The sequence below is a fragment of the Dermacentor albipictus genome, chromosome 5 (assembly GCF_038994185.2).
Source record: "Dermacentor albipictus isolate Rhodes 1998 colony chromosome 5, USDA_Dalb.pri_finalv2, whole genome shotgun sequence".
Taxonomy (NCBI): Eukaryota; Metazoa; Arthropoda; class Arachnida; order Ixodida; family Ixodidae; genus Dermacentor; species Dermacentor albipictus.
In genome coordinates, this window is record NC_091825.1 from 137960079 (window position 1) to 137978351 (window position 18273).

Genomic DNA, 18273 nt, shown 5'->3' on the forward strand with positions numbered 1-18273 from the left:
CAAATGGCTGGGGGTAGTATGCTTCACTGCGCGGCAGTTAGTTCTTTTTGTTATGAGTATGCTTTACCACATTACACAGCTACAATGTGGTGAAGATACTAAAGCTAATCTGGCATTATGGAGCACAAATAAAACCCTTTCTGCACGAGCCCTTTGTATTCTGAAGTATGCACCTTGCTAATTTTTTTCTCTATGGCATGTACTGCCTTTCATATTCAACACCTTGATAGCATTTGCCAATACAATGCCGTTATGTGAACATAAATATATCTTATGATGCAAGAAGTGATCAATCTTGTTAGGAGGAGTGCACCTGTAGTAGCACAGTACTCAATATATCGAATGTGGCAGTGAACGGGAGATCGATATACATGTAGTACAATGCTATACTTATGCATAGAATTTCCAAGGGGATGTTACAACTGTTTTATATAGACAACGATTCAATATACCCCGGTTCAATATATCTGGGTTTGGCTGTGTATGCACATGCAGTTTAAGAAGATGTCATAGCGCTTTGAGAACACTGAGCATGACTGTATGTAAAGACATGTACACTTTTTGCTCATTGGTGAGCTGTCCCCTGCTGAAGCTTCTAAACTTTTTATTTCCTGTGAATGCAGCAAGAAGACGGGTCTGTACGAGGTTTTGTGAGGGTACGCATGAACCTGATGCGTCCCATCAACGTTGTAGCAGGAACAAGACCTCCGTCCATTTACAACATCCTTAAGGATGATGACAGTGGTCGAAAGACGCTTACCTCCTTCTACCTGCCCAGGGACACTATAAAGGCTCTTCACATTACCAGGTAAGCAGGAGGCCTTCATCTAATAAAAAGCTTTGTTTGAAGCACAGATGTAGAAAAATCAAGAAGCCAGATTGTGACTGCTTCTGTTGAGACAAGTCCATCCTGTGCGTCTTGCATTTGTTGTGAAACACTTCAGCACCTGATATTGGAGTGTCCCCTGCAGGGGGCGTCTGCATCAGCAGGCGTTTGGTGTGTTTCGACACCACGTATCTGAGCACACAAAGGTTAGACCCTCCCACATGTAGCCATGCGCGGCTTAGCCGTGTCTGGGGAAAGGGGGATCCTGGGGATTGAGCCGATGCTGGGTGTTTGGACCTTCAAGGCCCCCCGGCAGAGGCAACACACCTCTTCAGCCTCTGCTTCACAGAGACGGCACCTCCAGACTGCCCCACCTGGAGGAAATCGGCAGTCACCTTTTCCAGTCCCACTAATCAATCTTTTGCATTCCGTCTCGCTGTCGCTTCTTTCCTGTCTTCTTATCACTTCTTCTCACTTCAGAATTTCTAGGCAGCAAGGGTTAACCTGATGTATGTATCCAACCTTGGGCATTTTATATTAGGTTATAGTAGCTACGTACAGCTGATGTCTGCATCCCACTTTCCCTGTGCAACTCCCGTTCTCACGTGGGAGTAAGGATGGCGCATACAAGAGGGTGACCGACTACCGCCGCCTCCATAACTCCAGCAGTTAAGGACATAGGACAGCCCATGAAAGGAGACGCAACCACACAGAGGCCCGTACATTGTTACAGAGGTGCTGCCTGCAGACACATACCGCATCTCAAACCTATGAATATAGAAGGGATTGACGTGGCCAGACTACATCACGAATGCCCATGTAAGCCAGATGAAACAATTTAAATTGGCATCGGACAGTGAGCGCGGAAATGAATCGGACTAATGAGACTCTCTTGCGACGAGATCATGCAGGATAGTTGAGTGTAAGCAACGAACACAGTGCCGTCACCACCAGGTTCCATTTTTCTCAGAAACCGAGGTGCCTCAAAGACGTTGAGGAGACAGTCCCGCAAGCAGCGGGCTGCATGCCTCCAGCCTCGCCGCCACCCCCGGTTCGACCCCCTTCGCCGACCGCAGGCATCTCCCTTCGCCTCGAACCCCACGTCTCATGGCCCTGGTAGTGTACAGTAGCCTGTGTCGTATAGAGAGAGAAAAACTTCGTTTCAAAGAGAAAGGTTGTGTGTCTGTTTGCTCCCCCAAGTTTGCAAGGAGCCCTTTTTGCGTGGGAACCACTTGGGGCGAGTGTACGCCTGTGCCTTAATTTGCATCACGTGTTTCTGGTCCACAGTGGCACATTCGAGGGTTGCTGTCAACTAGAGCTGTTTTTTTTTAACCAAGTGCACAGTTATGTAAATGAGTAACAAGAACTTTTACAATTGTTATAACTGATAATTGTTATAACCGGGTTGCATGAAAAAAGAAATCAGAAGGGGGGATGACGTAGCTGTTACAAGAAAACTATAATGGCAGGGAGGCCAGTTCTCCTCCCCAGTACCTTCCACCATCTGGCTTGTGATTGTGTTGACTCGTTTAACTGTTTAACTCTCCATCCTGCACGCTGCGATCGCGGGTTGTTAACAAGCCACGGCTGTCGGCATTCAAGAATGGCACTGCTATAACAACTAAAAAGAAGGGTCACGGGCGGCAAGTGACATACAAACTCCACTGGAGCATCACTTTGGGGGCCACAAAAAGTGCCTTTTAAAACATGTGGGAAGGTTGCCGCAGAAGCATCTCAGCTTGAGAAATCCGGAAGAAACGCTGGGATGAGATCGCCACGAGCTTCTCGCCATGTACTTCTCTCTGGCTTGCATGAGAAGACTGCTTGTCCGACAGCCTTGCTTGCTTTACTCTAAGCTTGCTGACATCCTTTTCCAAGGCATCCAGATGCTCCATGCAGTAAAGTGGAAGGTCTCTCACAAAGACAAGCCCACAAGGGGCTGAATCATCTACAGGACATTCTGCGGGGGACAATGTTGAGGCAGCCTGCCCTACCGCATCAGTGCTGCCGTTGTGGCCGTCACTGTCACTATCCGATGCAAGCACGTTCGTGACGATCGCCTCATTGGCTGGAGGCATTTTGTTTCCAAATCTATAGCAGTGCGCATTCTTTTCACCGGCAACATCATGCATTGCCAATGATCAGCGGGCGTATCAGCCATGTTCCGTTTCAGTGGCGAGTCAAACAAGGCTGAGAAACTACGTGGTCAAGAACAACTTAGACACCACGAACAAAGGCAAGCACGAGCAACTTAATCTGTTGGCTAATTGCACGGAATGAGGGCCCAGTGAGCAATCTGGGAGCAGTGCTGGCAGCGTTGCCAGCGCAGTTGGGGCAGTCCATTCATGTTCGGAAAGATGGAAGGGCGACGACAGAGATGCGCGCGAGGCTGTCGTGCATCTCTCGTGGAGAGAAGCGCGCAGCGGCAGTTAAGGTAGCAGGCATTTCACTTTTTCCTTCTTCTTTTCAAGGATTTCGCTTTCCATTACCTTTTGGCATGGACACCCAGCAGCGAGACTTCATCGTTATAGCCGATAATGCAGCATGAGGACATTGTAGCAAGCTGGCTGTTTCTCCATAGAAAACATACAAGAGTTGGTGGTGCAGCAGCTTTTCATTGTTATAACCCCTTATATTCTTAAAACCGGGATCATTACAAATGGTTTCGACTGTACTAGCAAATCTCCACCGGTGTCGCTACACGCCACATTCACAACTGTCGCCGCCAGCCCTATTTCAATAATTATCTTCACCTACCTGTTTCATAGTGTGTGGGGTGTAGTGCCATTGGAAGCATACTGCATGCTTTTAATAGGCGCTATACGCTGTTGTTCCCTGTGGCAGGCGGTGCGAAGTGAACATCATGTTTCGCATTGGCAGCATCCTAGGCATCCTATTCCGGTGTTGCGCATCGGGGGCATCTTGTGCCGTAATGATTCGGGCTGAGTGGGCACGCCAAAAGTTCCCGCCAAAATGCCCTGCTTGAAAAAGCTGATTACCCAGTCTGAATTCAAGGAGCACAAATGGAAGCTTGCTGAAGCTGCAGAATCGACACCGCGCATCTCGGGCCGCTCAGGCTGCACCAACTCGGCACACATCGGCAACTCGAGCTGTGACAATTCGCATTACGAAGATGTCAACTACAGTTGAGTCTGTCATATTTTTTGGCAACTTCTGATAGTAAGCTCTCCCACTTGGTACATTTTGTACTGATGTTTTTTTCCCCCCGAAACTTATAAATGAGGTTCTGCTGTATATAGTGCAACTTACGGTATCCTGCTTCGGACCACCATCAATTGCACTTCACTCCTCGAAGAGGCAGGACATGTGTTGAATGAGCTGCTGAACATTACTTTGCAATGTAGTAAACACGGTTTAAATCATGCATCCAAGGCATCAAAGAGGTGCAGTGTAATGTTAATGCATTTCTCTCATGTATTTACCGCTATATTGCCACTGAATTTTTTTGTCTCTGTAATCACATTCTCTTGTTATGGTGTGGCCATCAATGAACTCTTCAGTGAATTTAGGGACACTGCTGATGTCATACAAATGCTATTTATTTCCTGCAGTGAATATACTGTGCGAGAGCTGATAGTGGCCCTTCTAAAGAAGTTCAAAGTAGCAGACAATCCCCGGAAGTTTGCGCTTTATGAAAGTCAAGTCGACGAAAGCACCGGTGAAGGTAAATCATTTTACGACTTTTAACAAGTCTCCTTTAGTTCTGGTTTTGTTTATGGGGAGAGGCAGTGCTGCTATGTCATAATGGTTGCAAATTTACCATCGAGCTAGTTTTTGCACCTTTAAACATATTACAGACTACATTCAACTCCTGTTATTAAAATTACTGTGTTCTCATGAGAGTGATTTGTTTGTAAGTTGCACAGCTAGTGATTTGCACATCAAGGCAGTAAAGCCTCGAGCCAGTAAATAGTTTCCTTGATCTTTGTAACAAAAAATTTGTGATGTAAAATGTGACACAAAAGGTAACCTCTCCTTTTTTACTGTTTCAGTCAAACTTAGGAAACTTCAGGATACAGATAAACCTCTTTGGCTTGCATTGGACTGGAATAGTCGGTCTAGGCAGTTTGTTCTTCAGGAAAATGACAATAGTGATATAGAGGTAAGCATATGTGCTTATTTCTTCTTCAACCTGATAAAACAGTCTGTGGTAACAGTGAAGCCCTTGCAAGGAAGGCAGCAACACCAAAGCTGACTTGGCAGCGACGCATATGGTTGAATGTCATTATAATGAATGAATAAGTTAATCTAGAAATTAAAAAAAAAAAATTATCTGCCAATGTTAGCAAGTGTGCTATAATTAATATTAGATAAGTAGAGGGTATTTTCATGTTGTATGTGACTGCATTATACTATGACACTGCTTATAAGTTAGTTTGAATAATTAAAGTGATGTGAGGAATATGAGATGCAAGTTTTAGTTCTTCTTGCCTAGACAAGAATTCGTTGCACCTAGCTAGCAAGAAAAATTGGCTGTCTCACTCGAAGGCCAAAGTACTGACTTGGATAGCAAGGTTTAGCATTGTGCTTGAACTGCTCGGACGACATCCAAACTATACGGGGGTGTGACTAATGCTGATGTGACATATGCAAGTGCACCAACATTTCTGGAATCCTTAAAAGCTTTTACACACCCTGCAGGGCCTCTAATGACATTGCACAGGCACCAATATGCTGCCTGCTAAGAGCCGTGCCCATAAAATGACATCACTTTCAGGTTTGAGCACTGATATTGTTTTGCAATTTTAATATCTAGTAGTCTGAGAAGATTCAACGTAAAAGGTATGCACTGTGACTGTTATGCTTCATGAAATTTGTTTGTGGGCTGCCATTCTCAAAATTCTGAAGAATAATTTAGTCAAGAATGTAAGACCTGGTATGAGCAACCTCAGTAATTGCTATCGCAATAAAAACCTTGTATGTGGCTGATTTGGAGCAATTCTGCAGAAGGCATGAAACTTCATTGTTTGGAAGAATTACACCGACACAGCAAAAATTTAACAGTTACGTAGCCATCTGCTTTGTTCATTGAACGTAATTCTCACTCAAACTTCAGGTGCAATTGACAACATTGTTAGGCACCACTTTTCAATAGTTAGCGAAAAGTTCAGCCTTCATTTGTCACATGGTGCTGTATGTGCTGAAGTCACCTGCAGCATACGTAGGATTGCTTTAACAGCATAAAATGCACCGTAATAATATTTTGTAGCAAAAGGCAAAGATTTTTGTGGCACCTTTACTTTTTGTTTAGTGCATTAATATGTCTAGAGAATTCTACATAATCTTGATAATCCTATGTTATTGCTGTCTTAGATGCCAGTCAAGTGTTGTCATGCCATTAGCTGCCTTGTTAATGTTTATGTCAATTTAATCTGTCATGCCTGAGCCATGGTCTAACCCATGAGCAAATACAATTATCTCAAATCTTTGCTCATAGCTGCTGTTCACTGTAAAGGTGTTGTGGGGCCCCTCTAATAGTGATGCACTGCCGCGCATAATTTCAGCAGTGGTCGAATGCGTGAAGTGCCATACCTTTCTGAACTAATGATCCTGCATAAAATTTCTGCCATTACAAATGTATGGCTGCGTTGCATTCAAAGGAATGGCCACCGTGGCTTTGTTTCCACATGACGATGACATTCATGACATGACACAGGTCTGCTGTATTATGGCAAATTAGTTCTGCAGAAATCCGCTGGGTGAAAGTTTTATGAAAAGGAAGAATTGTCATCTGCCTGACTTTGGCACGAAGTTACAAAGGAAACCTGTGTGGGTTTCTTAGAAAAAAAGCTTCGCAATTGAAGAAAAATTTGTCAGGGGATAGAACCCAGGACCAGTGCCTTTTCAAAGTGGTCACTCTGTTATGCGGGCTAACCAGGAGGCTAGCAGACTGCAGGGACAGCGAATTTGCAGTCCCGGTGTTATGGGCTTTCTTTAGCTTGTAGCCTGTATGGGTTCCCTTTGTAGTTTCGTGCTACTGCTGTGTGAAAAGAAATTCTTCTCTTTCATCCTGTGTTGCATACAAGCATGTAGTTTGATGTCGAAAATAGAAGCTGCCTTACAGAGTCTCGTGAACTGACCATGCAAATCACGTGGAAAGTGGCTGCTATGTACGATTCACGACACAGTTTTTGTCAGGCTGTCTTGGAAATCATTGCCAATGCTGTATTCCCATACAAATCATTACGTATTTTTGATTTCATATTGTGCAATGTTGTGTTTGGTGGTTGAAAAAGGAGTGGGCTGAATAAAAAAGCTCCAATGGCAACTTCTGCCATTCACTTTCACTTAAATTTTTCCACGTACGATTTGATGGCGCAATGTGATCTTTCAATTTACCTTATTGGCTGATTCAAGCATTTGTTGCTTCTTCTGTAAACTTGAAGTGGGAGGACTTTGCAATACCGGAGCTGCAGAACTTTCTGAAGATCCTGGAGCTCGAAGAGGAAGAGTACCTGACCCAGCTGAAGCTGAAGTATGACCTCGTGCGCTCCAAAATTCAAGAGGCAATGGACTCATTTCCAAAGCCTGAAACTGAAGTTCTTGACACCCAAGGTGCTGAGGCCCACGGGCCTGAGTACACAGAAAACACTCCAAGCTCTTGATTTTGGCATTTGAGCTAGAATGTTAAAGGTACCGGTGCACTTTTCTTGCATGCAGTAGGCCTCTGTAAGTTGTACTATTGTTAACAGAAATGTGAATGGTGCAATCCAGCCATCACCAGCACCAAATCAGAAGGTGATGGTTGGAACTTGTGTGTTCAAATTGGAGTTCACCATGCAGTGCTCCACGCTTTGCAAGCAAGAACTACTGGCATCATTATTCGGCATCTGTGAGACCAAGTCCTGATGTTGTTTTTTCGTGTGTGAATTCAGCATTTTATTTTTCCATCACAGTAGTACCTGCATTTGCATACGGTTTGCTTCCTTTTGCTTGAGATGGCTTCTTTCATGATGGACTGAAGCAAAAGGGCTTCAGAACTCTCACATGCAATACTGGTGCGCCTAGTGTGTTGACAGGCCTTTCTGCTCATTCTTCCTTTTGTGTGTGTGTGTGTGTGTGTGTGTGTGTGTGTGTGTGTGTGTGTGTGTGTGTGTGTGTGTGTGTATGTGTGAAAGCAGTAGGTAATGTTGACATAATCTGCACATACAGTTGAAAATCCATTAGCTGTTTACTCTTCATCTATGTTGTATTCATTTGCGATGGATTTGGATGGCTAATATATGAAGAGAATTATACTGCAAGTAGTGAAAAAGTGAGTAAAGCCTTCTTCTTCTTTACTTTATTTTCTCTTTCTTTTTACTGACATATAATCTTTAGCACCCACATGTATGTAGAGTACTAAAAAACTTGCATTATTATGTATTAACCTGAGTAATAATACAGTAGGTAGTTTTGGGGCTATGATAAGGAGAATACCGTCGTGTGGGACTGCCCTGTGACTAGGAGAGAGCACTTCTCTTTCCGGCAGCCCACCCTTCCATTGTCAAGAAAGTGCTTCCTGCCCTACTTGTCTTTTGTTCTAACATGCAGCTGAGAGCGCGGCTGTAAGCCCCGCATTGCTTCTTCAACCTTCTTGTTATTTTTTTCCACCCTCCTTTTCTTCTCTCCCTGATCTTTTTCTCCCCACTCCCCTTTCCCTGTGCAGTGCTGTTGAGGTGTCCTCCTCTAAGAGACAGTTACGGCACTGCACTTCTCTCTTCCTCTCCTTCAAAAATCACTACACACATAAGGGGAAGCTTGTACTATGCATATACACTGCTTTTTTGGCCATATAAGGCCAATAAAACATGTAAACCACTGAACACTATTCCACCCAACTGCAATACAGGAAGTTAACCTCATGTGTCATTTTCATCTCATTTGTGTAATGCAATATTTGTTGCAAACAGCCTTTCTTCATTACATCTATAGGAGCTTTAATAGAAGGATCACAAATATGGTATTGTGTAGTCAGAGAGAAATGTTATGTAGCTGAAATCGTAATGAAACAGTCTCAGCTAATCAGAACACGGTTTTGTGTATCCCACATGCTTAATTTAATCACCTGTGACAGTCAACTTAAAATGTCTTGCTCACTTTTGCATTACTTTTAGTACATCTCCTCCTATATGCTCCATGCATAGTCGATGATATTTATTTTGTTGTGATGAGCACTGTCTGTCACTCACTGAAGTTTCTAAAGTCTAGAATATATACCGAAAAGAACCTTAAGGTATTTTACAACATTATTGTGGAACATTGGAGTAAAATTTTCATGCTGTATGTGCTACTTTGTGCCATAAAGCAGCCTGAGTGCTGTTGAAAAAGAACTTCACAAAACTTCATATAAAAATATGCTGCTGTTAACCATTGCCTTACACAAATTGGAAAATTAATTTGGCACCCTCCACTACAGCATCTCTCATGTGAATGTTCAAGAAGTTAAACCCCACAGTTTATTTTCTTTCAATGTAATTTGGATGCAGTGCTGCTAACAGCACAAATTTCACTCAATAATCGACGCACTGCATGGTAGTAACCCCAGTGCAATCTAGGTATCATTACTGGAGCCATTCATAGCATTTCTTTTTCAACTGTGCTCTTTGCTCTGCAAGATATCGGTGATTTGGCAGTCTCTCGGTAAATATATGAGCAATAGTAAGTGTGATTTTCTTGATCATATAATCCTCTCCATGTGGACCATCTCTGTATTGCAGTGTTGGGCATGTCTGATGCAGAAAAGGTGCAGGTGCTACAGGCAGTGGTGCGCCGAGCTGCACCCACTCAGTGCCAGGTTCAAGGGTTCACTGCACTGTGGTTACTGCAGCTTACCATGCACCCTCGTGCAGTCGAGGACGGGGCCGCAGTTGGCACCACCGTATCTTGTATAATCGATGGCCTAGGTGCAGTGTACCGTGCATGAATAAGTGCAGAGAAACCTGTTTGATTTGAATAGACCTGTTATAAGTATTGTTGCCCGCTGTCGCCAACCGCTACCAGCAGGTTGCCAGCTGTGTTTATTTATAATCCTTAAATCTCCAAGGTTTGGCAATACATTTAGGGAGAAGGAATAAGTAAAAGCAAGTAAGCTTTGCAGTTTGTAGGACACCCATATAACAATGCTTGCTTTCACAAGTTTCCAAGGTCGTAGTTAGCGTGCTGAATGTTGCAGTTTCAGCAAAAGCAAAAAGGTGCGTCTTAGAATGGTGCGCAATATTTTCCTGGGCTAATATACCTATCACAGTCCTCTCATGAGCCTTCCTGGAATATCATCAGCCTTTTTGTGGCAGCAAAAAGTTGCCCCTATCCACATATCAATGTGGCCGGCAGCTTAAGTAATTTCAACAAACACGACGGCAGGCATCAACAGCAGGCTATAGTCGGTGAAAAAATTAGAATACAGTGATAAATACACCTCTTTCGAAATTGAAGTTAATTTATATAGGTGTGCAAACTAGTCACATTTTCTAGTTTCCATGATGTTGCCATGGAGGCGAACTTTCAACATGAGTGTCTCTTGGGACCTATGTTTTGGTGCCTGGAGACACAGGGTGCAGATGTAGTGCAGTTTTCTGGGAGTACTGAATTCTTAAGTTGTCACCAAGCTTAGTAATGCCACAGTGCTCTTTCTTGCAAACGTGCAGGAGGTCTCCAGCTTCTCATTGGTAGTGTCAGTTCTTGTCATCTGATTTTATTATTGCAGTCTTGAGAGGACCAACAAGTGACCAAATGCCTTAAGTATAGTGGATGAAATTAAGGAAGGATGTGCATTTGCATTGGCTTAAATCCAGCACAACTTATGTTGGCAAACCAAAAATGGTTTCAAATTGAAGAAGGCTGCATAGAACTGAGAACATTGGTACCTAATAGAAGAGTAGGCACTAGCACTGCATGTCCACATACCTTTTTGAATGCCTTATCTAGGTTAGGTGCATCACAGCTTGGTCCATGAAGCTTTCTTCAATGTTTTCGGTATTGCTAGCACCCATTTAAACACATTTCCTGTCATTAATGACTTTAACATTGACATGGGGGCACTTCCATCATGTAACAGGTGTGCGGCCTCTGAGTGATCTGGCATGACGTGGATATTGTGCAGTGTTGCAAGCCTCAGAAGTGATGTGTCTTACATGGTTTCTGTGCTCATTCAGTTGGAGGTTTCAATTGCTTTTAATTCCTAACTATCAGTGTGTTCAGCATTATGCCAATACAAATACAAAAGAAAACTTTGCATGCCAAACATAATGCCCCCTTACTGTACCTTCATCATAATAGCTATGTGTGATTAGATTGCTTTGGCTATATGCTTTCTGTTGCTGGGAAAAAAATATGGGTTAATTTTTATTTGTCAGCTTTTAAGTGTTTAGTTGGCTGTGGTTCCACTGTGAAATCTTCTAATATGGGCATTGCTGTCCATATGCAGCATTGTGGTGTAGCTTATTTACTATCAGCACAAATTCAAACATGTCCAGGCCAGACACAAATAGATAGTGTTGTTTAATTTCCAGGTTCACCAGCATTTGTAGACTTGGAGCTATCTGTTCCTGCCAATTTCATGAAGGCAGTTTATGGCAAAAGCCAAACTATGAGCAAGTCAGATCCCTCTGATACCTTTTAATATATATATATATGCAGTTAGGTAACCAACATATTGGGTTAGGCTTAGAAGCAGAGGCACAGCTGTTCACACGTGTACAGTTGGCATCAAGAGTTTATGAACCATGGGACCTGAGAAAAAAAACTACAAATTTCCGAAGGGCATGTGACCTTAGCCAATAAAACCATACAGTGCTAAATTGTTTGCATACGATACAGTTGGGAAATCCGAATGCCAGGCTGCGTGATCAGGCTCAGAGATATTAAGGTCTTTCTCAGATCCCGTGGTCTGCCAACTTTTGACACCAACTGTAAAGAAAGGATGGCGCGAACCATTTCCTAGCTCATAACTGCTGTTGCTGTAAGAAGTAGGCGACCTTGTTGCTAATTGTTTGTTTGTACTACTGGGCACACACTGCGTCAAAAATTTAACCCTTACCTTGTCTTATGTGTGGCATACAACAGCTGAGTGAGTGAATATACATGTTTTTTGTATAGGAGAGCAGTGGCACATGTTACTAGCACAAAGTCGCTGTGAGCTACTGAAGGAGAATTCGCGATAAATGAAGTTAAGGTACCAATTCAATATTTTCTAGAATTTATATTTCCACAGAAGTTACACAAGAGACGATGTCCTATGGTTATTGCTCGAGGACTCATCAATGAGGTGTCATTACATCATCAAATGTGGTATTTGGGGCAGACTGATGTCCTTTGAAGAAAAAAAGGTGTTAAAGTGAATTCTTTGTTAAGATGAACCATTCAGACATCTTTGTATAGCTTTCATTATATTCAGTGCACTTCACCTAAGTTGAACTTCTGGAATGAGTAACAGATTATTAGAGGTTCCTTCATGTCCACCTCAAGAGGGTCTACTGGATTAACTAGATGCTTGAAGCATTCTTACATGTCTCCAGTGGGGATATGACATCCAGCATGCGTGAGATTATTATTCTCTTGCTGCAGATTCTTCACTATGTCATTTAATGCTCAGCACTGTACCATCCCTGTAGACTGTACATTTGCCAACTTATTTTTATGAAAGATTCACTATGTTTGATGTGCTAGCATTAGCAGCACTTCATTTTTCTATAGTCATAGAAGACTTTTGAGAGAGTTTTAATGCCTTACTAATGCATTACCATTAGCATTACCATCTCTGCTACATGTTGTCTTTGTTCATGCTACCTAAGCTGCACCAGCTGCATGCGTAGTGCGGGTTAACTGAGGCGTGCAAAGCTGGCAGGTGACCAAAGTAGCATTCGCAACAATAGGAATGGTAGCGCATGCTAAAACTCCCTTTTGGTATCGTATTGATGCCCAAATGTTGCTATAGCACCTGTAAAAAAATTTCACTTTATTCTTTGACTTGTTTAGTATCTACAGCAGCCACTTTGGAGACATTACATCACTATGTCTCTGCTGCATTATGTTGAGTGATGTTTCATATAGCAGAACATATTAACTTGGCAATCAGGTTCTCTGATTTGCATTGAAAAGATTTATTTATTTGGTGCTGGAGCATGTTGCTGGGCCATAGCATCGGAATTGTGCTGAGCTGTATCCTGAAACGGAGCTGTAGACCTGATGTTGACTACTGGATCTGATATTCTGGGCTGTGCTATGGAGAATTCACTTTCAGCAATACCTATACCTTTTGCATAACGTATGTTGTATTCCATTTTGGGATATGTCCTGATAGTGGATTACTGACCTAGTAGTGATCCCTCAAACTGATTACTGGGCTGTATTCTGCAACAGTTGCATTCAGCAATACTTTTAACTTTGCATAACATGAAATCTGGCATGACTCGCCTTAGGTCGAGCTGCTCTTGACACAATGACATTTCTCTTTCTTATTCTATCAATCTGTCTGTGAACTTTAGAGAATTGGGATGAGAAATCAATACTGACGCTTTCCTGGTCTGGAAATTATTTTATCGCATATTCCCCTTCTACTTTTTCTGAACTCCCACTAGACGGAAATGTGGTGCTAGTTTTTGCAGAGTGTTCCAGAGAGAGGTTTCATCTTGCACGGGAATAATGAAAAGTGCAGTTGTTGGGCGCAGCTTGAATGCATAATAACTACGGCTTCATAGCAATCTGTTCTTGTGACAAAACAATGATGACATACGCAAAAAAATTGTGTGCTTGCTATGAAGAACTTATCGCTATAAGTGTAGGGTACAGCATAAGGCACTGCGTACTTCATAGTGTTGAGGTCTTTTGCTTGTCAAAGCTACTTTCTTACACTAAGGGTTTAGCCAGTGGTGGTGAGTATTGATGACAGTACCGCCATGCCAGTGTGAGACTGTTGTGTGAAGCAGTTTACGAAGAAAAGAAAAAAACTTTAGAGCACTATATAGCTGTCAAGTGACAAAGCAGCGCCAAAACTACCAAGCTGCAACAATGTGGGAAGCGTATAGTTCAGAAGGGAGCATGCCATCAGGCCAGAAGATTGAATCTTTGGAATGAGCTATTCACAAGTCTACAGATTGCTAAAGTTAGTTATGTGCTATCATGGAGAAAGGAAGCGCAAGCAGGAAAATCGAAGTTACAATAAAATTGGGTGAGTCATGCTTGAGAGAGGGAACATCTTAGGGTGCTCCATTAAAACATTGATGTGCAATAAACTGTTCTGAAACAGAAGACAACATTGCCATTATATAAAATTTTGGTAATGAAATTACCCCATAGATTTTGTGAGTCTTTCAGTTTTCAGTCTTTCAAAAGTTCTGTTTGCATATCATCATTCCTGTAATGTTGGAGTGATTGCAGTGCCGTACATCTCTGTTAGGTTCTTATGGAACTCGGTGCCCTGAAGTAACCATCTGAGAATGGTTCTAGTCTTTAAATGGGTCAGGTACCACTTTCTGATGTCAGTTAGCGAAAACATGCGATACTGTAATGGCCTCACTGCTCAAAACCTAGATACTGTCTTCTTAATATTCATTGTATAGACTCTAATGACTCAAAGTGCCATTGCCATACATAAATGTGAAGCTTTGTGGCAAACTTGGGGTGCACTTACTAAATGTTCCCTGTAGACTGGTGTGTCGCAATGACACTTGGCTGTTTTGCTGCTTTAGACAAACTGCAGGAGAATTTTGGTTGTGGGTATTGTGTGATTGGATGTTGTGGAGGAATAAGGTAGACTATATATTGCTGCTGGCATTGAGATGTAGCTAAACGTGATCAAGATTTTGGTGCACTATTCTAAAACCAGTTTTTATGCTGTTCGACACAGCATCTGCTCACTTGCAATTGTTGACATTTAACAATCTTTTCCAGCATAGTCGACTTTCATTCATTTGACCTCACACAGGATCGGTTTTCATTAATTTCCAGCATGTTAAACTATGTCGAAAGCTGAGTGTGCTTTCCTAAGGTGAATAAGAATGCAAACTTTATACACTGAGTGGCATATAACTTTCAAACAGGTCAGCAGTTATCATTGGAGATGTATCACTGAGGATGTATTCTTGGCCAACCACTTTTTTGGGATACTGCCATCTTTGCAGGATTCAATATGCATTGCAATGCCTTGTCGAAGCAGTGGGCATCCTGTCTGTCAGCTTATTCTGAAAAGTGCACGCTCAGTTACACTCTTTAAAAAAATTTACACCCTTTTGGGCTTATGTTGTCCCACAACAATAATGTCATCTGTCATGTCCACATTTCCTTTCTTTAACGCTAGGAGCCCAGTACTTCCAAGTCACGAAGGCATGTGTGTCATCAGCATGACATAGCATTCTCAACAGGAAAGTAGCGAGTATGGTGTTTTCAAGAAAGGAAACACAAGCAAGGCAGAGGACGATTATTGTTGTGGGACAAATATACACCCCAAAGGGCACAACTTTTTAGAGAGCGTATGTCTGTGAAAGTGATTGACCAAGAAAGGTATTGACTGAGGTTTATGGCAAAACACTCAAACCACCATCAATATGAGTACCATCATACATGTCATGTGCTTTCACAGCTCTGTACAATGTTGTTAACGCAAGAAACCTGCTTTAACGGTAACCCATAGAAATTAACTGGTTTTGCACAGTGTTGGCACTTGCAAGAATGTAGAAGTGTGCAAAGCATGAAAGTGTGATTTTCGTCAACTTCATACTAGGGCTTTCTTTTTTTTTTGATGAAAGCTGAAAATCTGACAATAAGTATTGAGGACTGCTGGCCAATCACTTCCAAAGTGCAAATAGTGCTGCATGACACAGATTTTCTTCCTTTTTTTTTTGCAGTTAGAGAGTGCTAAATATGTTGCAGTACACATTAGTCTTCCAAGCCATTTCCACAGCACATCACCTGCAAACATGGATACTGGCCACCATCGGAAAGTTTTTCCAGTGAATAAGCTTTGTTAGATGCATATTTTGAACGTGGTTTGGATAATACAAACCGATTTGGCCTGTCCTGCTGTGGTCAAATTAATGAAAGTTGACCGTAACATTTCTGCCTCATGTTGTTGCTAGCATTACATGGTTTTTATACCTCTGCTTTCCTATTCATTTATTTATCATGATATGCCATGTGATGGCTGTGTATAGGGAACGTGTTATTGTTGAATACAGAGTGAAATTGCTTGGGAGAAAGTTTAATTTGAAGCTGCCTCCAATCTTGGTGCACATATACATGAGGAAAGCTGAAATGTTCCCTTTGTGTAATTCCTGGAGTGATCTAAATGAAACTGGATATACTTAAAAGAAACATAATTCTAGTGAATACAATTCACTTTCCTTACTTTTTGTTGAATATGGTTGCACATACACTCTCTGAGGAATTGTGATATCTAGGTTTTTCTTCTTCTTTTTTTTTTTGTTGTAATATACCTTACAAGGCACATGGGGCATTGAGTACGGGGGGGCACAGAATCAAGTAAGCACATACAATCTAGTAACAATATGAACGTAAAGAAAAAAACTACACCATCCGAGTGCACAGCCTAACAATTAGGGAAACGTATTACCTACATACAGCTGTGTATGAGTACAATAAAAAGGAACTTTATAAGTTTATAACAAGCGTATTGCAGTGCAAATAAAAAGTTGGAAAAATAAAACCATACAGTGAGTATGATAGCAGTGGTCAACAAGGGCTAAGCGAGTTGAGTGAGTGCTTGAATTTTTCACGGTCAGTTTCCGCATCTTTATGTTATCAGGGAGGCTGTTCCAGAGACAAATGGCATGCGGTTATAGCATGCAGTTTTGTTATATAGTGTACTTTAATGTATATCTTTTTTTCATTTCCTATATTATTGCCAATTTTCATTTAAAAAAAACCAAACCTCGTGAATAAAGTAAAATGTCTGCTTACAAGATTCACTACAATATCAGTCTTTCCACAAAATGCAACAGCGGTTGCTGACGAGAGCATTTCAGCTTTTCAGATGTGTGTTGCTGGTTGCGAGCTAAAGCCTTTTCTTAAATGAAATTTGCGAAGCGATTTGGAGTCCTTTGTACACACAGCTCAGTGGACTTGTTGAAAGTTCGCTTATTGGTTTGATTGATAGTTGGCTTCCTGGGCATGTGCTGGTTATGTATTCCTTTGTTCCCCCCTTTTTTTTCTGTTCTAGTCAGGATGCTGCATTTTGTATTTACCATTTCATGACTGCTGTTCATGTGTGATGTTGCTCACGAAGTTGTTTTATCCCTGTGATTTGGAGTTGTGTTGATCATTTGTCTACCCTGAAGGTGGTGTATAGGAAATGCTGTTACTGTTAACTGGTGTGCTTTGTGTGTGTGTCACAGGCAATGTAGGACACTGCTAGCCTGTGCCAGTTATTTTTGTGATGCAAAATTGACCTTTGTTAATGGATTATTGTGTAGGATGTTTCTTGCGTGACACTGACATTTACTCCTTTGGAGGAGTAAAAATTTTTCGCGTGACGGAACACTAGAAAAGTTGAATGTTATATGACCCTTCAGTTGTTATTCTGAAAGGGACAAGAAAATAAAGTACCCCCCCCCCCTTCCCGCGCCCTTTCCTTAGTTGGGATTTATTTATAGAACCAAGCAATAAACATACAAAACCTCTGCATGTGGCTGTCATGTGTTACTATACCGGAGTGTTATTACTAGACCAAGTTGGTTGAAACTGCAGGTAAGATTTTTACGGTTGTGTGTGTGTGTTCTGCCCCGCCTAATTGCTGAAATAGACACAAACTAAATTGCACAAACAAAATAGAAGTGCTTGATTGATCGATTTTTTTTTTTCAGCCTTGTGCTTTGGTTGTATAAATGGACTTGCATACTATTCTTTCGGAAGCCGATTATGGAGACCGTACCTATCTGGCTTATCACAAAGCAGTAATCAACCTCATTGTATGAAACTCCATGGTAAACGTTCGGCAGCATGTTATACCCCTGTAACACGCACGTGAAGGCGAGAACCTGCTGCACACGTCGTCATGCACTTTTTGCAAGACATAACGAGCTGCAGTGTGAAGTAAACGTGTGGCAAGCCGTTGTCTGCGAGCTTCGACCTCTTTACGTTGCCGTCTTGCATGGTCGCATTGCTGCTTTTGCAGTTCTACTTCGGCTCGTTTATGAAAACATTTCTCTTTACGTTGCATCCTCTCAGCAGAGGAAAGCAGCACTCGCGGTCAGACGCCTTGCTCCCGCCACTTTACACGTTGAACCTCGTTTCTCGCTTGGCCTGCATCCTCAGCCGTAGCGTATTTCCGAGGGGGTTATGCAACGTTTGGATGCTTGTTTCAGCTTGTTTAATGAAACGTATGCTGTTGTGTGTGCGTTGTTTGGATGATTTCAATGAATGTATGCACTGTTAGCTTCACTTTGCTGCGCGCTTGTAGATCCTGCCACAGATCCTGCATTATGGATATGAAT

General features: G+C 42.2%; 1 protein-coding gene across 4 annotated transcripts in view; it reads left to right on the forward strand.

Moving 5' to 3' along the window:
- Positions 1-17464, forward strand: part of LOC135909291 (ras association domain-containing protein 1-like) — a 29048-nt gene extending 11584 nt beyond the window's left edge. For 3 of the 4 annotated variants that reach the window (XM_065441225.1, XM_065441227.1, XM_065441229.1), the window contains exons 6-9: positions 624-808; positions 4399-4511; positions 4840-4949; positions 7234-8382. In XM_065441225.1, coding sequence (XP_065297297.1) covers positions 624-808; positions 4399-4511; positions 4840-4949; positions 7234-7452 — 627 coding nt within the window. In that variant the 3' untranslated portion in view covers positions 7453-8382. Of the gene's footprint in view, positions 1-623; positions 809-4398; positions 4512-4839; positions 4950-7233; positions 8383-9546 lie in introns of those variants that run through there. The other variant, XM_065441226.1, reaches the window with a different exon arrangement.
- Positions 17465-18273: the final 809 nt, after the last annotated feature.